Consider the following 18,869-nt stretch of genomic DNA (forward strand, 5'->3'; position numbering starts at 1 on the left):
CCCATCGAAGCCCACCCCATCTGACTTTTGTTTTTAAGAGGCATGTATTATTTATTTATTTGTTTGTTTGTTTGTTTTGTTTTGTTTGTTTATACAAGCACTGGGCACAGTCAGAAGCGCGGGAGGGTGAGAGAATTCGCCAGAGCCAGAGCGGGGAGCAGAGCAGGCAGAAGGACCGAAGTCCACTGCTGAGGGGCGCAGCGGGCGGCAGGAGAGGTCTGCGCGCCATGTGGGACCCTCCTCCGGTGGCCGGGGAGCAGCCGGGGATCGAACCGGCGCTGCAGAGGCCGCGGGCAGCTTCGCAACCCAGCGCTCAACCGCTGCGCCACCGGGGAGCCCTCCCATCTGACTTTTGAACCCCATCTCTAGGGAGTCCAGGTGACTGAGTCCCAGCCGCTCTCCCCTTTGAAACGCAGATCCCTGGGGCCCTTTCCGGGGTTCCCAGGGCCCGCCCCTTACCTGTCTCGCCCGGTCCCGCCCCCATCCTGGGCTGGGCCTGGCCGCGCCTTCCTCGCTGCACCCATCAGCCCAGGGCGGCTGAGGAGGGACCCATGGCTGCCGCGGCGGCCCCGCGAGGCCGGCAGTCCGGAGCCGCCCGCATGCTCGGCCGGGCGGTGAGGCTGCTGCAACGCCTGGAAGAGCAATGCGAGGACCCCCGCCTCGCCTCGAGTCCCCCGTCCCTGAGTTACCTGCTGCCCCGCATCTCGCAGCTGCTGCGGGACGTGGCTCACGCCTGGCGGGCGGCCGGAGGAGGCGGCCCGGAGGGTTCCGGGGGTGCCTGGGACTTTCTAGTTATCTACCTAGCCAACCTGGAGGCCAAGAGCAGGCAGGTAGCGGCACTGCTGCCGCCCCGGGACCGAAAGATGGCCAACGACGAGCTCTTCCGGCCGGGCTCCATCCTCAGGTGAGCTGTTATCGGTCCCAGGGCAAAGGTGGGGTCAAGAGTGAGGCCCAGGTCTGGCTCCAGGCCCTGCTCCTTACCCAGGAGTCCAGATCCCAGCCCCTCCTCCCTCAAGCCCAGGAATCCAGGCCCAAGCCTTCCTCCCGGAGATAGCCTGGAAGACTGGCCCGCGCACCCACTTTTTTCCTTTCTTGCATACCTGTGCCCTCAGCCCATTTCTCCTTCTTGGCCATTCAGCAACCCCCTTCCCACTCTCCTGGTCTCCCGGAGGCCTTAGGCAGTCATCCTAGGAATGTGGGATGCCCAGGGGGCTTCCTGAATGTGAAAGGTTTGATTGACAACTCTGGAGAAATTGCCCAGGCAGGCCCCCCTCCCCCACTTTCTGCACCTGGGGAGCCCACAGGGACCCCTGGACTTTAGTGTCTGGGGAACCGCTAATCCCAGACGGAGGGCTGTGGGAAGTGTGCAGGCTGCGTGGTGGTTCTGAACTCTGAGGAAGGGGCCACTTGAATGCCCGGGACCTAGGAGGTTTGAGGCCAAGGACTCAGGAGATCCCAGCCCATGTCTCTCTACCCTGCCAGGCCAATAATTTGTTGTGTCTCCTTAAATTTATTTTGAAATGAAAGGCATAGGTTAAAGAACCTCTCTACCCATAATTCTCAAAAAATCACTCCAACCCCCAAACTATTATGAGGGAGTTATGTAAAGAAACGTTGGCTCATAATAAAATTATCTGGGTTTTGAATGAAAACACAAAGCCACAATTGTGGTTATTCTGAAAGGCAAAATTGACTAGTGAGGCGCTTGTACCCATACGTGGAATCACTATATTGCTGGATCAGGTAGTTCCCCCTTAAGATCTAGGAGAGTTGAATTTCTGTACAATCAGCATACTTTAAAATGTGCCCCCAAAATGCTTTTGGGAGACACAGTTGGATTCTAGGCTTAGATTTTTTATGAGTTTTCACCATCTTTTTTTTTTTTTTAAAGATTTATTTATTTATGCTTACAAAAACTGGGGTACAGGCCAGAGGTGCGGGGGGTGAGAGGATTCACCAGAGACAGAGCAGGGAACAGAACAGGCAGGCTGACTGAAATACGCTGCAGAGGGGAGCAACAGGTGAGGCAGGAGAGGTCTGCTGCGCCATGTGGGTTGCTCCCTGGCCGGCTGGGATGGAACTTTGGATTGCTTCATAGTGTAGTGCTTAACCCCTTGGGCCACCAGGGAGGCCCAATTCCCACCACCTTAATATGAGATGAGACTTTTGGCAGTTGAGCAGGATGTGGGCAAATCCAGCTAGAGGGGATTGTCCCCCATAATGTAACCTCCCCACCCTAATTACTGCCTAATTACTGCGTCAAGTAAATTTCTAGAAGGGCCTTAGAAGGGTCTTATCACTGCATGGGGAACCGCTGTACTGGATGCTCAGGGGCTTAGCGTTCCAGAGTCCTGGGGGTTACAGCAACTCCTGAAAGAAGATTCTAGACCACCACTCTCCACTAAAATCTAATGCAAGCCACCAATGTAGTTTTTCTATTTCTAGTAGAGAACAAGGAGCTTTTTTTTTTTAATTAGCCATTTTATTTTTTTTTTAAAGATTTTTATTTTATTTATTTATACAAGCACTGGGTACAGTCAGAAGCGCTGGAGGGTGAGAGAATCCACCAGAGCCAGAGCGGGGAGCAGAGCAGGCAGAAGGACCGAAGTACACTGCTGAGGGGAGCAGCGGGCGGCAGGAGAGGTCTGCGCGCCATGTGGGACCCTCCTCCGGTGGCCGGGGAGCAGCCGGGGATCGAACCAGCGCCGCAGAGGCTGCGGGCAGCTTCGCAACCCAGCGCTCAACCGCTGCGCCACCAGGGAGGCCCGAACAAAGAGCTTTTTATTTATTTTTATTTTTTTTTTATAGAGGCATGTTTTATTTATTTACTTGTTTGTTTGTTTTGTTTATACATGCACTGGGTACAGTCAGAAGCGCGGGAGGGTGAGAGAATTCACCAGAGCCAGAGCGGGGAGCAGAGCAGGCAGAAGGACCGAAGTACACTGCTGAGGGGAGCAGCGGGCGGCAGGAGAGGTCTGCGCACCATGTGGGACCCTCCTCCCATGGCTGGGGAGCAGCCAGGGATCGAACTGGCGCTGCAGAGGCCGCAGGCAGCTTCGCAACCCAGCGCTCAACCGCTGCGCCACCGGGGAGGCCCACAAAGAGCTTTTAAAAAAAAAAAAAGTGAAATGAGTTTTAAGTAACATTTTCTTTAACTCACTATATCCACAATATTATCATATCAACTTGTAATTAATATAGAGCAACTACTACGATCACACTTTTATTTTCTTTTGCATTAAATGTCTGGCCTCTGGTATTTCCCGTTTAAAGCACCTCCTAGCTCTGACTAGCACCTGGAGATGAGTGATTATAATACTAGACGACCCAGTGCTAGGCTCTGGGAAGGGAGGCTGCTTAGAAACTGTCAGCTTCTAGAAGCATTAGGGCCCTCCAGACCTGGCCCAAGTAGGCTCTTAGCATAAATAATAACAGTAATAACAATTAACGTCACTGGCTCTGTGTGCCGGTCTGTGGGACTTTAAGTGCTCGGAAGGCACGTAAGAACCCTCCTGGCTCACCTGAGGTTGGGTTGGGCCTTATCCTGGAGTTACGATGCCCATTTCACAGTTGAGGATATGATGCCCATTTCACAGTTGAGGAAACTGAGGCTTGCAGGGAACATGGGAACTTACCCACAATCACGCAGCTTGGTTTCAGAGTGACCTTCGCTGCTGCCACATGTTAGTAGTTAGGTGCTGCCACATGTTGTTAGTAGTAGGTCAGGGAGGCAGGGAGACGGGCGAGTCCAGGGATTCACAATACGGTGAGGTTGAAACCAAGAGGGTGCTCTCAGCTCCTCTGCTCCCCACATCTGACTAGGCTAGGCTTGTTCTCCAGCCCGCAGGGCCTTCAGGCAGGGCCTGGGGTTGTTTGCTGGAATATGACTGGCATAGAGGGCGGCACCCCCTTTTCCATCACGACCAGGAAACTGAAGTTGGAGGAGGAGGCAGCAGGCAGTCTAGGCACCAACTCTGACCCTGAACTGGTACCTTGCAGAGGGTCTGGGTGCCTTTTCCCAGTGGGGATTTCCCACCCAGCATGGCGGGGTCAGTGGGAGCTCCAAAGCAAGGACCTCACAGTCCACCCTGCAGGCGACAGTTGGCCAAGCTCGCCCTGATCTTCAGCCACATGCACGCCGAGCTGAGCGCACTCTTCCCTGCTGGCAACTACTGTGGACACATGTACCAGCTCACCAAGGCCCCGGCCCACACCTTCTGGAGGGAACACTGTGGAACGCGGTGAGTAAGCACCCACCCTGGGGCATCCGCTCCTCTGAGCTTCATCCAGCCTTATCCCTCCTCTGCCCCAGGTCCCCAAACCCTCTCCCTCAGTCCCCCGGGGAGCCCAGGCTCCCAGGTGTCTCCTTCCTAGACTTCCCATGCTAGGCTTCCAGAGGCCTCAGCTGCCTCTCCTTGTCCCCTCCCAGGTGTGTGCTGCCCTGGGCCGAGTTTGAGTCTCTCTTGTGCACCTGCCACCCTGTGGAGTCAGGCCCCACAGCACTGGCCTTACGCTCTACCATGGACCTCACCTGCAGTGGTCACGTGTCCATCTTTGAGTTTGACATCTTCACCAGACTCTTCCAGGTCAGAGAAAGTCCAAGCTGGAGGCCCACACTCAGACCTGGGAGAAGAGCTTGGGGGTCTGGGCTCCTGGGTCTAAGAGAGGAGGACCTGGGGTTCCAGACTCCCGTGTCCTGGGGATGGAAAGCTCTGGGGTCTGTGTAAAAAGGAGAGGCCTAAGGCCCACCACAAGAGGGCTGGGGCCCTCACTTGCTACGAGGACTGTGGGCCACTTCCTTGGTCCCTCCCTCACCCAAGCGCTTCCCTACCCCAGCCATGGCCAACACTCCTCAAGAACTGGCAGCTCCTGGCAGTCAACCACCCAGGCTACATGGCCTTCCTCACATACGATGAGGTGCAAGCACGTCTGCAGGCTTACAGGGACAAGCCAGGCAGGTAAAAGGGTCGGTCTGAGGAGGCGGAGGCAGAGGCTGGAGGTGCTAATGGGTCTGGGTCAGGGCTGGGGTGTGGTGGAAGCCCAAACAGCCTGCAAAGAGTAAGACCTGAAGGTCTGAGGTACGTGGGACCCCAGAGAGCCGAGAACTCAAAGGTGGAATGCTGAGTGCCCCGTGCTCCCCACCCCTTGTCCAGGACCTCCTGAACAATATCTGACCTGCCCTAGGATGAGGTCCATTTCTGATAGATCAGAGCCCATGTTCTGGGTCCAGCGGCGCTAGAGGTCTGGACTCCTGGGTCTGAGGGAGGAGAGAAATGGGGCTCTCACTTGCTGGGGTAGGAGACTGGGAAACCAAACACCTGAATCCTCAAATTATTTCAAACTAGGAGTTTTGATCTCTTGGGTCACCCCAGAGGGCTAATAATTGAGGGGCTGAGCAATGTCGAACACCAGGAAGTAAAGAGAATAGAGGGTCTTTGCAGGACTGAAGTGCAGTACCCCCAAGACAGCAGTATATTAAGACTCTTTGAGTTACACTTCAAACTGGTTTGAAGACCAAATGTGGGGTTTCAGGCATAATTGGATCCAGGTGCTCAGGAACCAGTTCCTATTCATCCATGTCTCTGCTTTTCTCTGTGTTAGCTTCCTTCTCAGATAGGGTATCTCCTCATGGTGACGAGAGGTATCTAGAAACCCCAAACTGTACATCTTACCAGCTTAGCATCCTCTAGAAACAGGGTGCCTTGCTTCGGATATTTCCAGCAAATGTCCCAGGACTAACTCCAGTTACTATGGTCAGGGGGCCTGAGATGCACTAATGGGCCAGGCCAGAATTAGCCGTCTCTAGACTCAAGGAGGGAGGAGCAGCCAGCAGGTAAAAGCAACAGGTAGACTCTACAGTGGTAGAGAGGCTCTAGCACATCATTACCTGAAGAGTGGGGAAGCTCGGTTATAAGGGAGAAAAGGCTTTGACTCCTGGATCCCTGGCAGAATTGGGGGTCAGGCTGTTCCAGAGGGATACTGGTGACCACTCCCTCTCCCCACCCCACCTGCCTCTTCCTCCAGCTACATCTTCCGGCCCAGCTGCACTCGCCTGGGACAGTGGGCCATTGGGTACGTGAGCTCAGAAGGCAACATCCTGCAGACCATACCTCCCAACAAACCTCTGTTCGAGGTGCTCCTGGAAGGACAGAAGGAAGGATTGTGAGTCCTCATCCTGGCAGCCCAGGGGGTGGGGAGTGGGAGTGGGGCCAGCTGTTAGGGGCACAAAGGAGGGGCACTGTCAGCTGAACTCCCATTCCAGGAGCATGACCCAAGATCAAGTCTGAGGGCTCACAGTTCTAGCAGCTGATATTCTCAATTGACAAAACTACAGTGTTCCAGCAGGTGGCAGACAAGGGTCTCGAGGAAGGGTTGCCTTTTCTAGTTCTTTGGCGCTGCTCTGAGGGAGCGGAAGAGTGTGGGGAATAGGGCACAACCCCAGAGGCCCCATTCCTGGGAATTACACTGAAGGGCTTTTGCTTCTCAATGTCTATATCCTGCCCTAGAATCTAGATGGCAAGAGCAGGAAGAGAACTGAACAAATGCCTAGAGCCCATGTTTTCAGCCTATAACTGGGGCTGCCCGAGCCCTCTTTCAGAAGCTGCCTTAACAGGAGTTGTGGGGGGAAGCTAAATGAGGCTCCCTGTTCTCCTCACCTTTAACCAGAACCTTCTTATCAGTCACTTCTATAGGACTGAGGTGATGTGAGATAGATGATAAATTGATATACACAGATGATTGACTAATGACAGGCAATAGATAGACAGGCTGCTGATTCTCGTTCATGGAGTTCTTTCAATGAAGTTGCTGCAAAGATGGAATTAGTAAATACTGAGCATATCCAGGGGATGGTTTCCTGCAAGAATCTGGTCACACAATTTTTGTCAACCAATCACTACATCCAAACCTTTGTGTTTCTGTTTAAAGACACCTAATTTAATACACATATCCATTCACGCTGACCTCACAGCCAATGCAGGAGCATGATAACTCATGCCTGGACATAGTGCATGCCACACAGAGATTTTCTCCATAAGTCTCAGCACAGACTCTTGCACTAGGCAGCATCATGGCAGGTGTGGGGGGGAGGGAGGGATTTAAATCAGCAAAGGCACCAAGTGCAGCAAAATGAAGTGGCATTAGATAGGCTGTGACACTGGTTTACAGTCTGAGAGCTGAAACAAGGCCAAGTGTGGCCTTGGTCAACCTCAGCTGGGAGCCTGCCTGTCAAGCCACTTGGGTTTTGCGGCTGCGTGAATGTCCAGGAATCACCGTAAACGTGCTGCAGGTATTGATTTGGGGTTACAAATATATTCTAACAATTAGGCAAATTGGCAAATACCAAGTCCACAAATAATGAAGATCTATCATGTGTCTATCGATACGTACTATACACACTATTATATCCCTGTTGACAACTGAGGAAACTGAGGCACAGAGCGACCCAGCCATTTGCCCAAGTTATATAATTACTGAGCTAAAGAGCTGGGACTTGAAGCCAGCAGAGAGGCTCCGCATTCCAGCCCTCTGCCATTGTCCTGTCCAAGTTCCGGGTCAGATTTCACTGGAGAAGAGGATTCCAGAGTTCAAATAAGTGTGAAGAGTCTTGAGGGATTTATAACCCTGCTGTTCTGTCTGAGGGGGGTCACAGCTTGCCCTAGACAGTCCCAATTTGAGGAAAAAAGAGGGAGCATGGCCCCAGACCAGCATGGATCTGGGGCAGAGGCTCACCCAGGAGCTCTGGGTCTCCAAGGTGGGCCAGGGGTATACTTGCTCATCTGGGGTGGGCAGTCTGGATGGCCCCTCAGCACCCTGTCATCACTCTGCCCAGCTACCTCTACCCAGATGGGAGGCACCACAACCCAGACCTGACTGAACTCTGCCAGATGGAACCCCATCAGCACATCCAGGTGTCAGAGGTGAGGCCCAGGCCTGTGCCCCCCATCCTTGGTGGCTGTGTGACCTTGAGCAAATTACTTGGCCTCTCTGAGCCTCTGTTCCTCTGGAAAACACGGCTCTTACCTCCCACTCCTGGCTGACCATGGGCTTAAGCCAGGAAACGAAGGTGATGAGATCATCAGAACAACTAATGCCCTTAAACATTCATCAACCACAGCCCTGTGCCAGTTCTTAATCATCAGTTTACCTCACGGGTGAGAGAGAAATGACAAATTTTTCAGTGTAAGTACAGTCCTGGCTACATTCAGGTTATACTTACACCTCCAAGGTAGTTGTTTATCTGGCTGTCGTTCATAACAGGGTGTCCTATATATATTTGCTGAATCTGGGAACTCTGAGTATAGAACAAGTCCCATCACAAGTGGTCCGCGGGGGAGGCCCCTGGACACATGGCCTCGAACTTGACAGCGGGTTAGGGGCTGACTTTGAGACTTCCTGTGGCCCGACTTGCACCCCAGTGATTGATACTGTCCCTTCCTGTCCCGTCTTCGCTGCCAGGAGCAGCTGCTGCTGTACTGGGCCATGGACTCCACCTTCGAGCTCTGCAAAATCTGTGCTGAGAGTAACAAGGACGTGAAGATCAAGCCCTGTGGGCACCTGCTCTGTAGCCGCTGCCTGGCTACCTGGCAGGTAGGTCTGACCCCACCCTGCCTGCCCACCTTTCTCCCCCTCCATGTGGATAAAGCCCATTCACCTCATTGATCAGATGGGGAAACTGAGGCCCAGAGAGTTGCAGGTTGCTTGGGGACTCTCCATCTCTCTCTTCATGTCACCCCCACTTCTCCCTCTCCAGTTACATTATTGCTGGAAAATGCCCCTTTCTGCCCTCACTGAGCGATCTGGGGCTAATGGCTTCCCTCTCTGAACCTGAGCCTTCCTCTCTGGAGGGAGAGGGGCTGATATTAGTCCCCCCACAAGAGAGGATCCATGCCAGGGTCAGCTCTCCTGGAAGGCTGGGAAGAGGGTGCCCCCTCCCCCCTAGCGGTGTAGGTCCTGACATTAATTTTATTGTGATGTAAATGTTTGACATTAAGCTGTGATTACAGAGGCATCCATATCAAAGACATCCATCAGGAACAAACTCCGTGCCAGCTGTACCAGCACAACAGCGAGATAAGAAGCCAGGCTGCCCTTACCCCTAAAGTTTCCCTTTAGAAAACCCTGGGTGACCTAGATAACCTTAAGTCACCCCACTTTTTCCACCCCACGTTCTAAATCCACTCTTACCCTTTAACTTCACTAATAGAATGAACCCACAAAACCCTACCCGGCCCCTAAACAAAGACATCGCCCCCAGCCCTCCCTCCTTCTGAACTCACCGTGCGTCCTTGCCAGAGCTGCTGCTCATAGATTTGTTCTTCCAAGTTCCCTGAAGGTTGTTGCTGAGCTGTGTCCTGCCATTGTGAGAACCACAAGGTCCAGACTTGTAGCAGTGAACTTAATTCTCAGCGACGAACCTGAACCTTGTATCATTTTGTAATGCAAGGTTACGTCAATAAAAAGAAAAGGAACCCCAAGGGCTGCTCAGTCGCAGCAGTGGCCCCAGTGGTAGCAGACAGAATCAGTATTCCTAGCTGAGACTTCCCAGCACCCAGGCGCCCCTTTTGTGTGCCCCACCTGGCCTGGGCTCTAGCCCAGTCCTCCGTCTTCCCATCCTGCATCTCTTCCCATCTTCGGCTTCAGGACGCCTCTCTCACGCTCTCCATTTCCCTGCCACTGTCTGTCTTCCCCACTCACGCTCTTGGAGATAAAGGTCCCTGGAGTCCCAAGGGGCCTGGTGGAGACAGGGAGACCCTGACCACACTCTCCCACCTCCCCCAGCACTCCTGCAACCAGACCTGCCCCTTCTGCCGCTGTGAGATCAAAGGCCGGGAGACCGTGAGCATCCACCAATTCCAGGGGAGGTCAGAGGAGGCCAGGGCCACTGCTGAGGACCTGGGGGACAGCAGTGACCAGGAGAATGGAGAGATGGACCTGGGGCAGGTAAGCAGGGCCAAGCATGAGCTGGAACCGGAATTCCTGGGTCTGAGGGAGGAGGGGCTGGGGCCTGAAGCCCTGGGCCTAAGGGTGGAGGGATTGGGGTCTGGACTCTTGGTTCTGAGTGGGGAGGGAAGAAGAGGAGGGTGCTATTGACAGGATTCTGGGATCCTAGGGGTCCCCAAGGGTCTGGGGCTATGGTTTTCTCCAGCCAGAACCCTTCTGAGGGTTAGGACTTTTTCATATTCTCCATTCTATCTCCAGGTCTAGAACGGTCCCTGAATACTGGGACGCACTACCCTATCCCTAACCTCTGTCTCTCCTAGGTGTCCCCCAAGGCACCCCCTCTCCCCCCTCGGCTAGATGTGTCCCCTGGGAAACCCAGAAATAAAGGCCAGCTGAAGGTGGTAAGTCAGCTGAGGTCACTGGCTCTGGTCTCCATCAGATCCAGGGTCCCCGGCCTGGCAGGGGCTCAGGGGTGACAGGCCAGGCACTCGCCTTGACACTTGAGATTTGCAATCAAGCATCCACCACCTCTGTGGCTGCTTCTCTTTTCCCCTCCCTTACTCACTCTCCCTCAGTGGCTTCTTGGCTCTCCTCCCAACATCCCAGACCTGCCCTACCCCAGGACTTTTGCACCACCCCAGGACCTATTCCCTCAGCCTGGCTCTCCTTTCCACAGGCTCAACTTTACATTCTCTCCTTAAGAAGGTCTTGCCTGGCACCTGATTGAAAGTAGTCCCCCCGCCCCCAGTGCCCTGCCCCCCTGCATCTTCATAGTCCTCACCACTGCCTGGCAGAGGGTATGCTTCGGGTGGTTCCCTGTAACCATCAGCAAGTGGTAGCCCTCCGGAAGGTCAGGACTTTGTCCTCGTCTCTGTTATATCCCTAAAGTCTAGAACAGTGCCCGATATATAGTAGGTGCTCAAGATTAGAATTGAATGAACCAGTTCAACTTAGTCTTACCAGCAGCCATATAACATCGAAAATCGCTCCTCTCTTTTTCCGGAAGGAAATAAGCTCAGAGGGGTGACGACAGCTGCCCAGATTCCAGAACCTGAGAAAGGACCTTAAAGACTCCCCCCCCACCCCATCATCTACTTATTTTCTAAGTGAGCTTTGTTTCCCCCACCTACCCCCCACATATTCTGGGACCCTGGCATCTGGGGAGGGGCTGATCTCTGTTAGCTTCTGGACTGAGCACACACCAGAGTCAATCGATACCGGGCAGTCTTCAAACAAACAGCTCAGGAAGTCCGGGAACATTATTCGACCACAGCAAACAAGAGAGCCGGCAAGAAGGGGGGGGTGGTGGTGACACCAGCCGGGGAAGCTAAAAACAGATCCCGACCTGCAGCCAAAAGCAAATGGGAACATTAGGAGGCACTCAGCCGGTTCCCCGAGGGCCAGGAGGGGTACGCTGCCAGAGGGCTGGCGGCAGGGCAACTCCAGCCAGATGATGATCGCACCTTGCTTGCCTGTGCCCTCTGCCTGGCAGACCCCTTCCTCTGCTCCCCAAATCCTGCCTGATTCAAATTCCAATCAACGCCTACTCCTCCAGTCCTCAAACCTGCCACAGACCAGACAGCCCTGGGCGTTCAACTTTCCGCCAAGGTGAATATCACTGTGAGGGTCATTATAACCCTGTGTGCCTGGAGCTGTCTTTGAACATATTCTGTTGATTGCCACCCCCATGGGGCAGGTCTCCCCGTGGTCCCCATTATGCAGAGGGGGACACTGAGGTACAAAGATCTGAAGGTCGCACCGCTTATAGTGACAGAGTCAGGACTAGAACACTGGCCCCTGGGTCTCGATTCCCTTGTCTGTGACATGGGGCTGCAGGCAGTCCCTGCCTCTTGGGGCTGCCGTGTGCACAGGATGAACGGGCCGTGTTCCTGGTGACACTGCGGCTATGACTTGCACAGGGTATTCCCCTGGCCTGGGAATGCTCCACACTGCTGGTCTCCAGTGGAGAAGCTCCTGTAAGAGGTGACATCACCACCCAGAGGGCCCTGGCACCTGGCCTCACCCACCCTCCGTGTCTCCATGGAGAGTGGGGACAAGTGTGGCATGTTTTTGTTTTGTTTTAAAGATTTACTTATGCATACAAGAACTGGGGTACAGGCCAGAGGTGTGGGGGGTGAGAGGACTCACCAGAGAGAGTGGGGAGTAGAACAGACAGATCTACTGAAATCCACTGCTGAGGGGAGTAGCAGGCGAGACAGGAGAGGTCTGCTGTGCCATGTGGGTCAGCTCCCTGGCTGGGGATCAAACTCATGCTGCAGAGGATGCTGATAGGTTCATAATGCTCTGCTTAACCCCCTGTGCCACCAGGGAGGCCCCCCAATCCCGCCCCTGGTTTTGATGATGTCAGCAAGATCAACTTAGTAACCAGAGTCAGATCCCCTCCCTCACCACACAGAAGTCCCCAATTTTCCAGGACTCCAAGAATTAAAGTCCAGTTCCCCTCTACCAGCTGATCCCCTACCAGCCTGCAAGGTCTCGGGGTCTGACCCTGCCCCCTGGCTTTCCAGCATCCTCCCACCTAGCCCTACCCCCCACTCCTCTCAGCAGTAGTGAATCCCTGCTGTTCTTTGAACCAGCCTGTGAGCCCACCTCCCGCTACTCACCACCAGGACTCCCGACAAGTCCTTGAGTTCAGGCTTCTCTACCCAGTTGTCTCCTCCTCCAAGAGGCCTGTCCTCGTGTTCAGTGTCACACACACATGTCCTGTTTCAGCTCCCAGAAGGACACCCCCACTCTCTGGGGTGTGTCCTTGGCATGCACTGGTAGCTCATGGTAGGCCTGTTGCCCAGTAGGCCCATCAGCTCCACAGCGACAGAGCTGTCTGTCTGGGTCAAAGCTCTCTCTTCAGACCCCAGAATAGTGCCTGACGTGCTGTAGATGCTCAGGGAATGTTTATGGGATAAATGAGTGAATGAATGAATGGGTGGGTGGCTGGATGGACAGATGGATGCAGGGACAGACGGATGAGTGCATGGATAGGTGGGTTGGCGAACGGACAGATAGGTGGGTGGGTGAATGGATGGATGGACAAATGGATCAACAGGTGGGTGGGCGGATGAGTAGATGGATGAATGGACAGGTGGGCGAGTGGATGGACAGTTGGGTGGTGGGTAGATAGGTGAGTGGATGAATGAATGGCTGAGTGGGTGGGTAGGTGGATGGATGGATGGACAAATACCACTAAATCGAAACTTCTTCCCGCTCAGGTCAGAGACGCGAGGGGTAAAGCGCTGGTGGGGACAAGATGTGAAATATGTGGCACCATTAGAACTCTGTTGTGACATTTCCTCCTCTCTTCCCCTCCAGGCAACACCTCTGGTCCTCCCCAGAAGTCGGGCCCCATTTGCCTTGCCAAAAATTAAGACTGTAGCCACAGCCCCTTGGGTAATCACCTCCGGCTCCCAGGCCCAGGAGCGAGCCACAGAGTAAGTGGAAAAAAGAGCTGGGGCCAAGATCTCCTGGCTCTCAGGGAAGAGGGGATGAAGGTGGAAGAAAAACACAGTGCCTGGGAAATCAACAGGCCCCATCAAACTCTCCCCCTTGCAGAAACTCCTGAAGGGAAAGTCGCCCCTCCAGCTCCCCCGTGGGGACAATGGTGGCTGCCCGGGCCCGCAGGCCAGGTGAGACCCCTGGCCCACCCAGCTGCCCTCCATTGGCTTGGCCTTGCCCACCCTCCTCACCTGGATCCGCGGTCTCTAAACCACCTCTCTTTCCTCTTCACAGGCACCGAGGGATGTGCTGCCAAAGGGCACCCGAGGGGCTGGAAGGGGTCTGTGACGCAGAAATAAACTGCCAAGCTTGGTCTGTCTCTGGTATGTGGAGAACGTGCAGGGCCGCCAGGGGGAGCCAGGCATCAGCACGCGGTCCCTGAGGCCTGATCCCCACCTGGTTAACCCAGGGGCCCCAGATTAGAGAGCCAAGAGTCTCAGCTCCCAGACACCTTGTCTCCCAGACTGCACACTCACAAGTCCTCTCCTCGGCACTTTGGAATCCAGAGTCCCAAGTTCTCAGAAAATCTGGCATCTGACCCCTGGGCCCCTTTGTGGCAAAAAAAAAAAAAAAAAAAAAAAAAGCCCGGACCCAGATCCAGATCTCCAAATTCTAATCCCTGGTCAGAGGGAGCCCACATTTCCGTAAGAGTTAAGCACCCAGTTGTGCCACAACTTGCTCTCATCTTCCTCTCCTCTCTCTGCTTCTCTTTGGGATCCTTCTCCCAGAGTGACTGACTTCTAGTTCAAATCAAGTCGGGGAAGTGTCTCCCCACCTAGTCCTAATCCTAGAAGGACCCAAGCCGCCCTCCACCTACTTTTAAACCAGCTGGCATCCCCTGTGCTCCTGCCCTGTGCTAGTCCGGTGATTATGATTACTGTCCTCCTGTCTCCCTCAGTGAGGGACACACACCTGTCCCCAGACAGTGACAACCCAGAGTGGCAAGAACTGGGATGGGGGAACACAGGGGGCTGCAGGAACCCAGAACTGCAGCTGACCCTGGGAGGTCAGGGAGGGCTTCCAGGAGGAAGGGGCACCCCAGCTGAGACTGGAAAGATGAGTGAAAGGTGTTCTGGTGTAAAGGGAGCTTGGAGGCCTGCATCAGAGATTGAGTTCCCAGCAACAGAAGCCGCCTCTGGGGCAGAAAGGGACTTGATGGGGAGGGTTTGGGATCACTCACTGAATCCCAGGGGTGATTAGAGAACCAGGATTGTAAAGTGATCAAGAACACTGGCAGCTGGCCTGCCACTGTAGCCCAGCCACAATCACGCCACAGAACTGGTCTGATGAGGATACTCTGGTCCCCCAGTGACCACCGGGCGCTAATCATCTTGCTGCCTCTGCTGCCCCAGAGGCGGGCTGTCTGCTTGCTATTGCTTAGAACAAATCCCACCAAAACATACTGGCAAACAACAGCAATCTTTTCGTTCTCTCTCATGGTTGCTGTGGGCCAAGATTTGGGGAAGGGCTCAGTTGGGGGATTCTGGCTCAGACACAGTCAGCAGCGCAATCTGTTGGTGCTAGGGGCAGGCGAACAGGCATCCCTCTGCCATCCCAGACCGCCACTTACTGGCGGGGCTTCCCCACAGCATGGCGGCCTCCAGGGAGCCAGGCTGCTTAGATGGTGGTTGAAGGCTCCAGTGACCATGCAGAAGAGGCAGGGCCTTTTCTGCCTAATCTTGGAATCACGCAGTGTCACTTCTATGACATTCTGTGGGTTGCAAGTGAGTCACAAAACCCCACAGATTTAAGAGGAGGAGACTTAGGTCCCACATCTTGGTGGAAGGAGCTTCACGATCAGATTGAATGTAGAATAAGATGCTGTGGCAGACATCTTTGGGAAACAGACTGTCTCAGGGCCACGGGGGGTAGGAAGGAGGGGATAGGTTACCCTGTCTCTGCTTCTCTGGCATTATTAGGTCCTGATTGTCCATTTGCCCACCCACCCACCACCCACCTGTCCATCTTGTCGGTTCACCTATCCATCCATTCACCCACCCACCTGTCCATCCACTTACCCATCCATCAATCTATTTGCCCCTCCACTATAGCAACATTTGACAAGTTAGGTCACCTTAACACCAACCTCAACCTTGTAGGTTTCAACAGAGGGCTTTCAGAAAGCAGAATTTTTTCTCAATATGGGTAGGGGGGGTGCCAGTGCTACCCAAAGCTCTCCCTAGAATGTCCACTATGGTCCACCCCATTGAAAACTCAACATCACTATGTAACCCTTGTTCTATACTTATATTCTCATCCCCCCAAATTTTCATCTAAATTCTTCCTGCACAGCTGTCTCCTCACTCAGACCAAAAATTGCTTTCACCGGACTCCCAAAGACTACCCAAACCATCAATAGTTGTATTTCCCCAGGTGCAAGTCTGGAATCATTGGGGAATAGCCAATTCCCCTCCAAATGTCTCAGGAGCTGTGAATGAGTCTTAAAATTCACCTTCCCATACTGTGTGTAAAGCAATGGGATGAAGGTAGAAGAGAGAAGGTGAGTTCGTTAGAAATGTGTGGACCTCCTTGGTGGCCTATCGGTCAAGTCTCAGAGCTATTACCCCTAAGTCCTGATCTTGATACCCTCTCACCCCCGCCAAGGAGCTACCCACATGGCGCAGCAGACCTCTCCTGTCTCACGCTGCTCTCCTCAGCAGTGAATTTCAGTAGATCCTCTTGCTCTGCTCCCCTCTCTGTCTGGTAAATCCTCTCACCCCCACACACACACCTCTGGCCTACGCCCCAGTTCTTCTACAAAAGAAATTTTAAAAAAAATTTTAAATGTGTGAGTGTGTTCACATGCAATAACAAAGGGATTGGAGAAGAAATTCATTTTTACTTGGCTCTTCCTCTAGCCACACACTCTTCTAGGCACTGGAGAGACAATGGTGAAAGAAATAACCTGGAGCTTTATGTTCTGTGCAAGGCAAAAAAAATAAAATAATAGGTGACAGAGATGAGGGCTCTGGGGGGAAATGCAGTAAGAGAAGGCCAGTAGCAGAGACTGGGTAGCAGGAGCCCCATTTTACAAAGATGGTCATGGGAAGCTCTGGATGATTTTTTTTTTAAAGATTTATGCATACAAGAACTGGGGTACAGGTCAGAGGTGTGGGGGGTGAGAGGATTCACCAGAGACAGAGTGGGGAGCAGAACAGGCAGATTGACTGAAATACACTGCTGAGTGAGCAGTGGGCAAGACAGGAGAGCTCTGCTGCGCCATGGGGGTTGCTCCCTGGCAGGCCAGGAATCGAGCTTGTGCTGCAGAGACTGCAGATAGCTTCACGGTGCTATGCTTAACCCCTTGCACCACCAGGGAGGCCCTCTTGGATGAACTGATGCTGGATGTTGACACTGGGGTGGAGATTTGCAGCAGGCGCCGGAGGAGTTGTGTGGGGGAAGACCATCCTAGCAGAAGGAAAGCAAGTGCAAAGTTCCTGAGGCTGAAACAGGCCTGGATTGGAAAACATGGTAGCCCGGAGGCGAGGGTGGCAAAAGCAGAGTCAGGAGGGGAAGAGAAGGGAAGATGAGATGGGGTCAGGGAGGTGACACAGGCCAGATGGGCGACCCTGTGACTCCTGGAGGAGACTTTCGCTTTCCTTCAGGAGTCAGAGGAACCAGGGGAAGATCCTGAGCATGAGGGTGACCTGAGCTGACTCACACTTTAATGGGATCCCTCTGGCTATTTTGCGGGAATGAATTGTAGGGGACAAGGGCAGGTGACGTCACAGCACTACTTTCTGCAAGTCTGTGAGGGACCGAGGCTGGTGTTTGTGACTTCTCCATGCATTCTCCATATAGTCCCCTCACCTAGGACCTCATCTGGTTGGGGTCTTGAGGCAGGTGGAAGAGACCACTTCAGGGGGTCAGCCCAAGCAGTAGGGCCAGAAGAGCTGGGGAGCAGTGGGTGCATGGGGTCCCAGTGTGTGAGCTTGTCAGGGAGCTCGGGGCTGCCTGCATCCGTGAGTGAGCGTGTGCCTGTGTATCCCATGACCTGTGCGGAGCCTGTCTGAGAGGGGTTGGCCAACTGAGCCAGGGTGCTCCTAAGTCTGAGCCTCGCAGACCTTCTCCAAGTGTCTGCTCTGTGCCTCCGTCTTGTGCTGGGGACGTAGCAGTGATGGAGACAGCCCTGGGTCTGCCCTTACAGGTCCACAGCCCAGTCGGGGTGACAGACACACCCCCAGACAGGGACCAGCCAGAGCCAACAGGGCTGAGGTGAGGAAGTGAAGGGGTGTACCCCACCCAGCCAGGGGGCAGGGAGGGCATCCTGGTGGAAGGGATGGTGAAGCTAATAGGAAAAGGTCACCTCTCCCTGGATAACAATTGCTGCCCTGTGTCAGCTGTGACTCAGTAGCCTTGACCAGTCTCATGGACACTCACAGGCTGACCTGGAATCCATCCTCTGTGGCTCCTGGCAAAGCCAGCTTAGCAGTGGCCCCCAGTCTGCTCAGGGGGCTGGGGAATCTCTCCCAGCTTGACCAGCCATTCTGACCAGTGCCCAGGCCTGGCTTCCCTGGGGTAACCAGTGACGTCTCCCTCCCTTGCTCCCCACCCCCACCAGCACCCCCAGCCAGCAGACAATCAAGCCAGGCTTGTGGGAGCCTGGGGCAGTCAGATCTGTGACCCCCCAGGCTGACCTGTGACCCAGGCTCCTCTTCCTTCCTCTCAAGTGCCCTGGCTTCCTCCCCTCCCCTGCTCACCTGCCTGCCAGCCCCATCTCTTCCCCCTCCCCCCCCAGGTTGGGAGGGGGAGAAGGGGAGAAGGAGGGAAGAAGGGGGGTGGCATTCCTGGGATTCCCTGGATGGGGGGAAGAGAGGGAGGGCCCCACAGAGGAGAGCGGAGGAGAAAGCACCCCGCAGCCCCCCTGTCATCGCCGACGCCTGCCCGGGCAGAGCTGGGATCTGAAACCCACTGGAGAGAAGAGACGGAACCGCAGGTTCCAGACCACTGGGCAGGCAGGAAGGAGCGCGGTCCTGAGCCCTGGCCACAGGGACGGGCTTGGCTGGGCACAGAGGGAGAGGCTTTCCAGGCCGCTGGCCGGCAGCTGGGGGTGAACACAGGCCACCGGCCACTCCTGGGTGGACCGGGAGAGCCCAGCCCCGCTCAGCCCGGCGTCACTGGTCCTCCTGCGGGAGGCTCGCGCACGGGCCAGCCTGGGGGCCGCGGGCTGTGCGGGATAGGCCAGCGCGAGCCCTGGCCACCCCGGGGGCGCTGGCCAGGAGGAGAGAGGGCAGCCCGGCCACCGGTTGGATGGGCTCGGCCGGGTAAATGGGCCACGGGAGAGGCGGGTCCACGCCAGTGGCCGTGGCGGGCATGAGTCCCCAAGGCCCCTGGCGGGGAAGGGTCCGCAGCTGTCCGGGGAGCTCGGGCGCAGGACGCTGGCTGCACTGGTCAGTCTGGCCGGCCGCGCGGGCCCT

General features: G+C 54.8%; 1 protein-coding gene across 1 annotated transcript; it reads left to right on the forward strand.

Moving 5' to 3' along the window:
* Positions 1-551: 551 nt before the first annotated feature.
* On the forward strand, positions 552-13,378 carry CBLC (Cbl proto-oncogene C). Its single transcript, XM_054697238.1, has 11 exons — positions 552-904; positions 4,095-4,241; positions 4,430-4,586; positions 4,837-4,958; positions 6,025-6,162; positions 7,832-7,919; positions 8,458-8,589; positions 9,781-9,942; positions 10,263-10,343; positions 11,435-11,550; positions 13,270-13,378. The coding sequence occupies exons 1-11, from the start codon at positions 552-554 to the stop codon at positions 13,331-13,333; spliced, it is 1,560 nt and encodes a 519-aa protein (XP_054553213.1). The 3' UTR covers positions 13,334-13,378.
* The last annotated feature ends 5,491 nt before the right edge of the window (positions 13,379-18,869 follow it).

The sequence above is a fragment of the Talpa occidentalis genome, unplaced genomic scaffold (genome assembly GCF_014898055.3).
Source record: "Talpa occidentalis isolate TD23 unplaced genomic scaffold, MPIMG_talOcc4v2.1 talOcc4.17, whole genome shotgun sequence".
In the NCBI taxonomy this organism is placed as follows: domain Eukaryota; kingdom Metazoa; phylum Chordata; class Mammalia; order Eulipotyphla; family Talpidae; genus Talpa; species Talpa occidentalis.

Excerpts from the sequence above, each read along its gene's own strand:
- CBLC (XM_054697238.1), top strand. The coding sequence starts at position 552 with ATGGCTGCCGCGGCGGCCCCGCGAGGCCGGCAGTCCGGAGCCGCCCGC. Across the intron at positions 8,590-9,780 it reads GCTGCCTGGCTACCTGGCAG|CACTCCTGCAACCAGACCTG; the intron begins GTAGGTCTGACC and ends CACCTCCCCCAG. Across the intron at positions 10,344-11,434 it reads ATAAAGGCCAGCTGAAGGTG|ACCCCTTCCTCTGCTCCCCA; the intron begins GTAAGTCAGCTG and ends TCTGCCTGGCAG.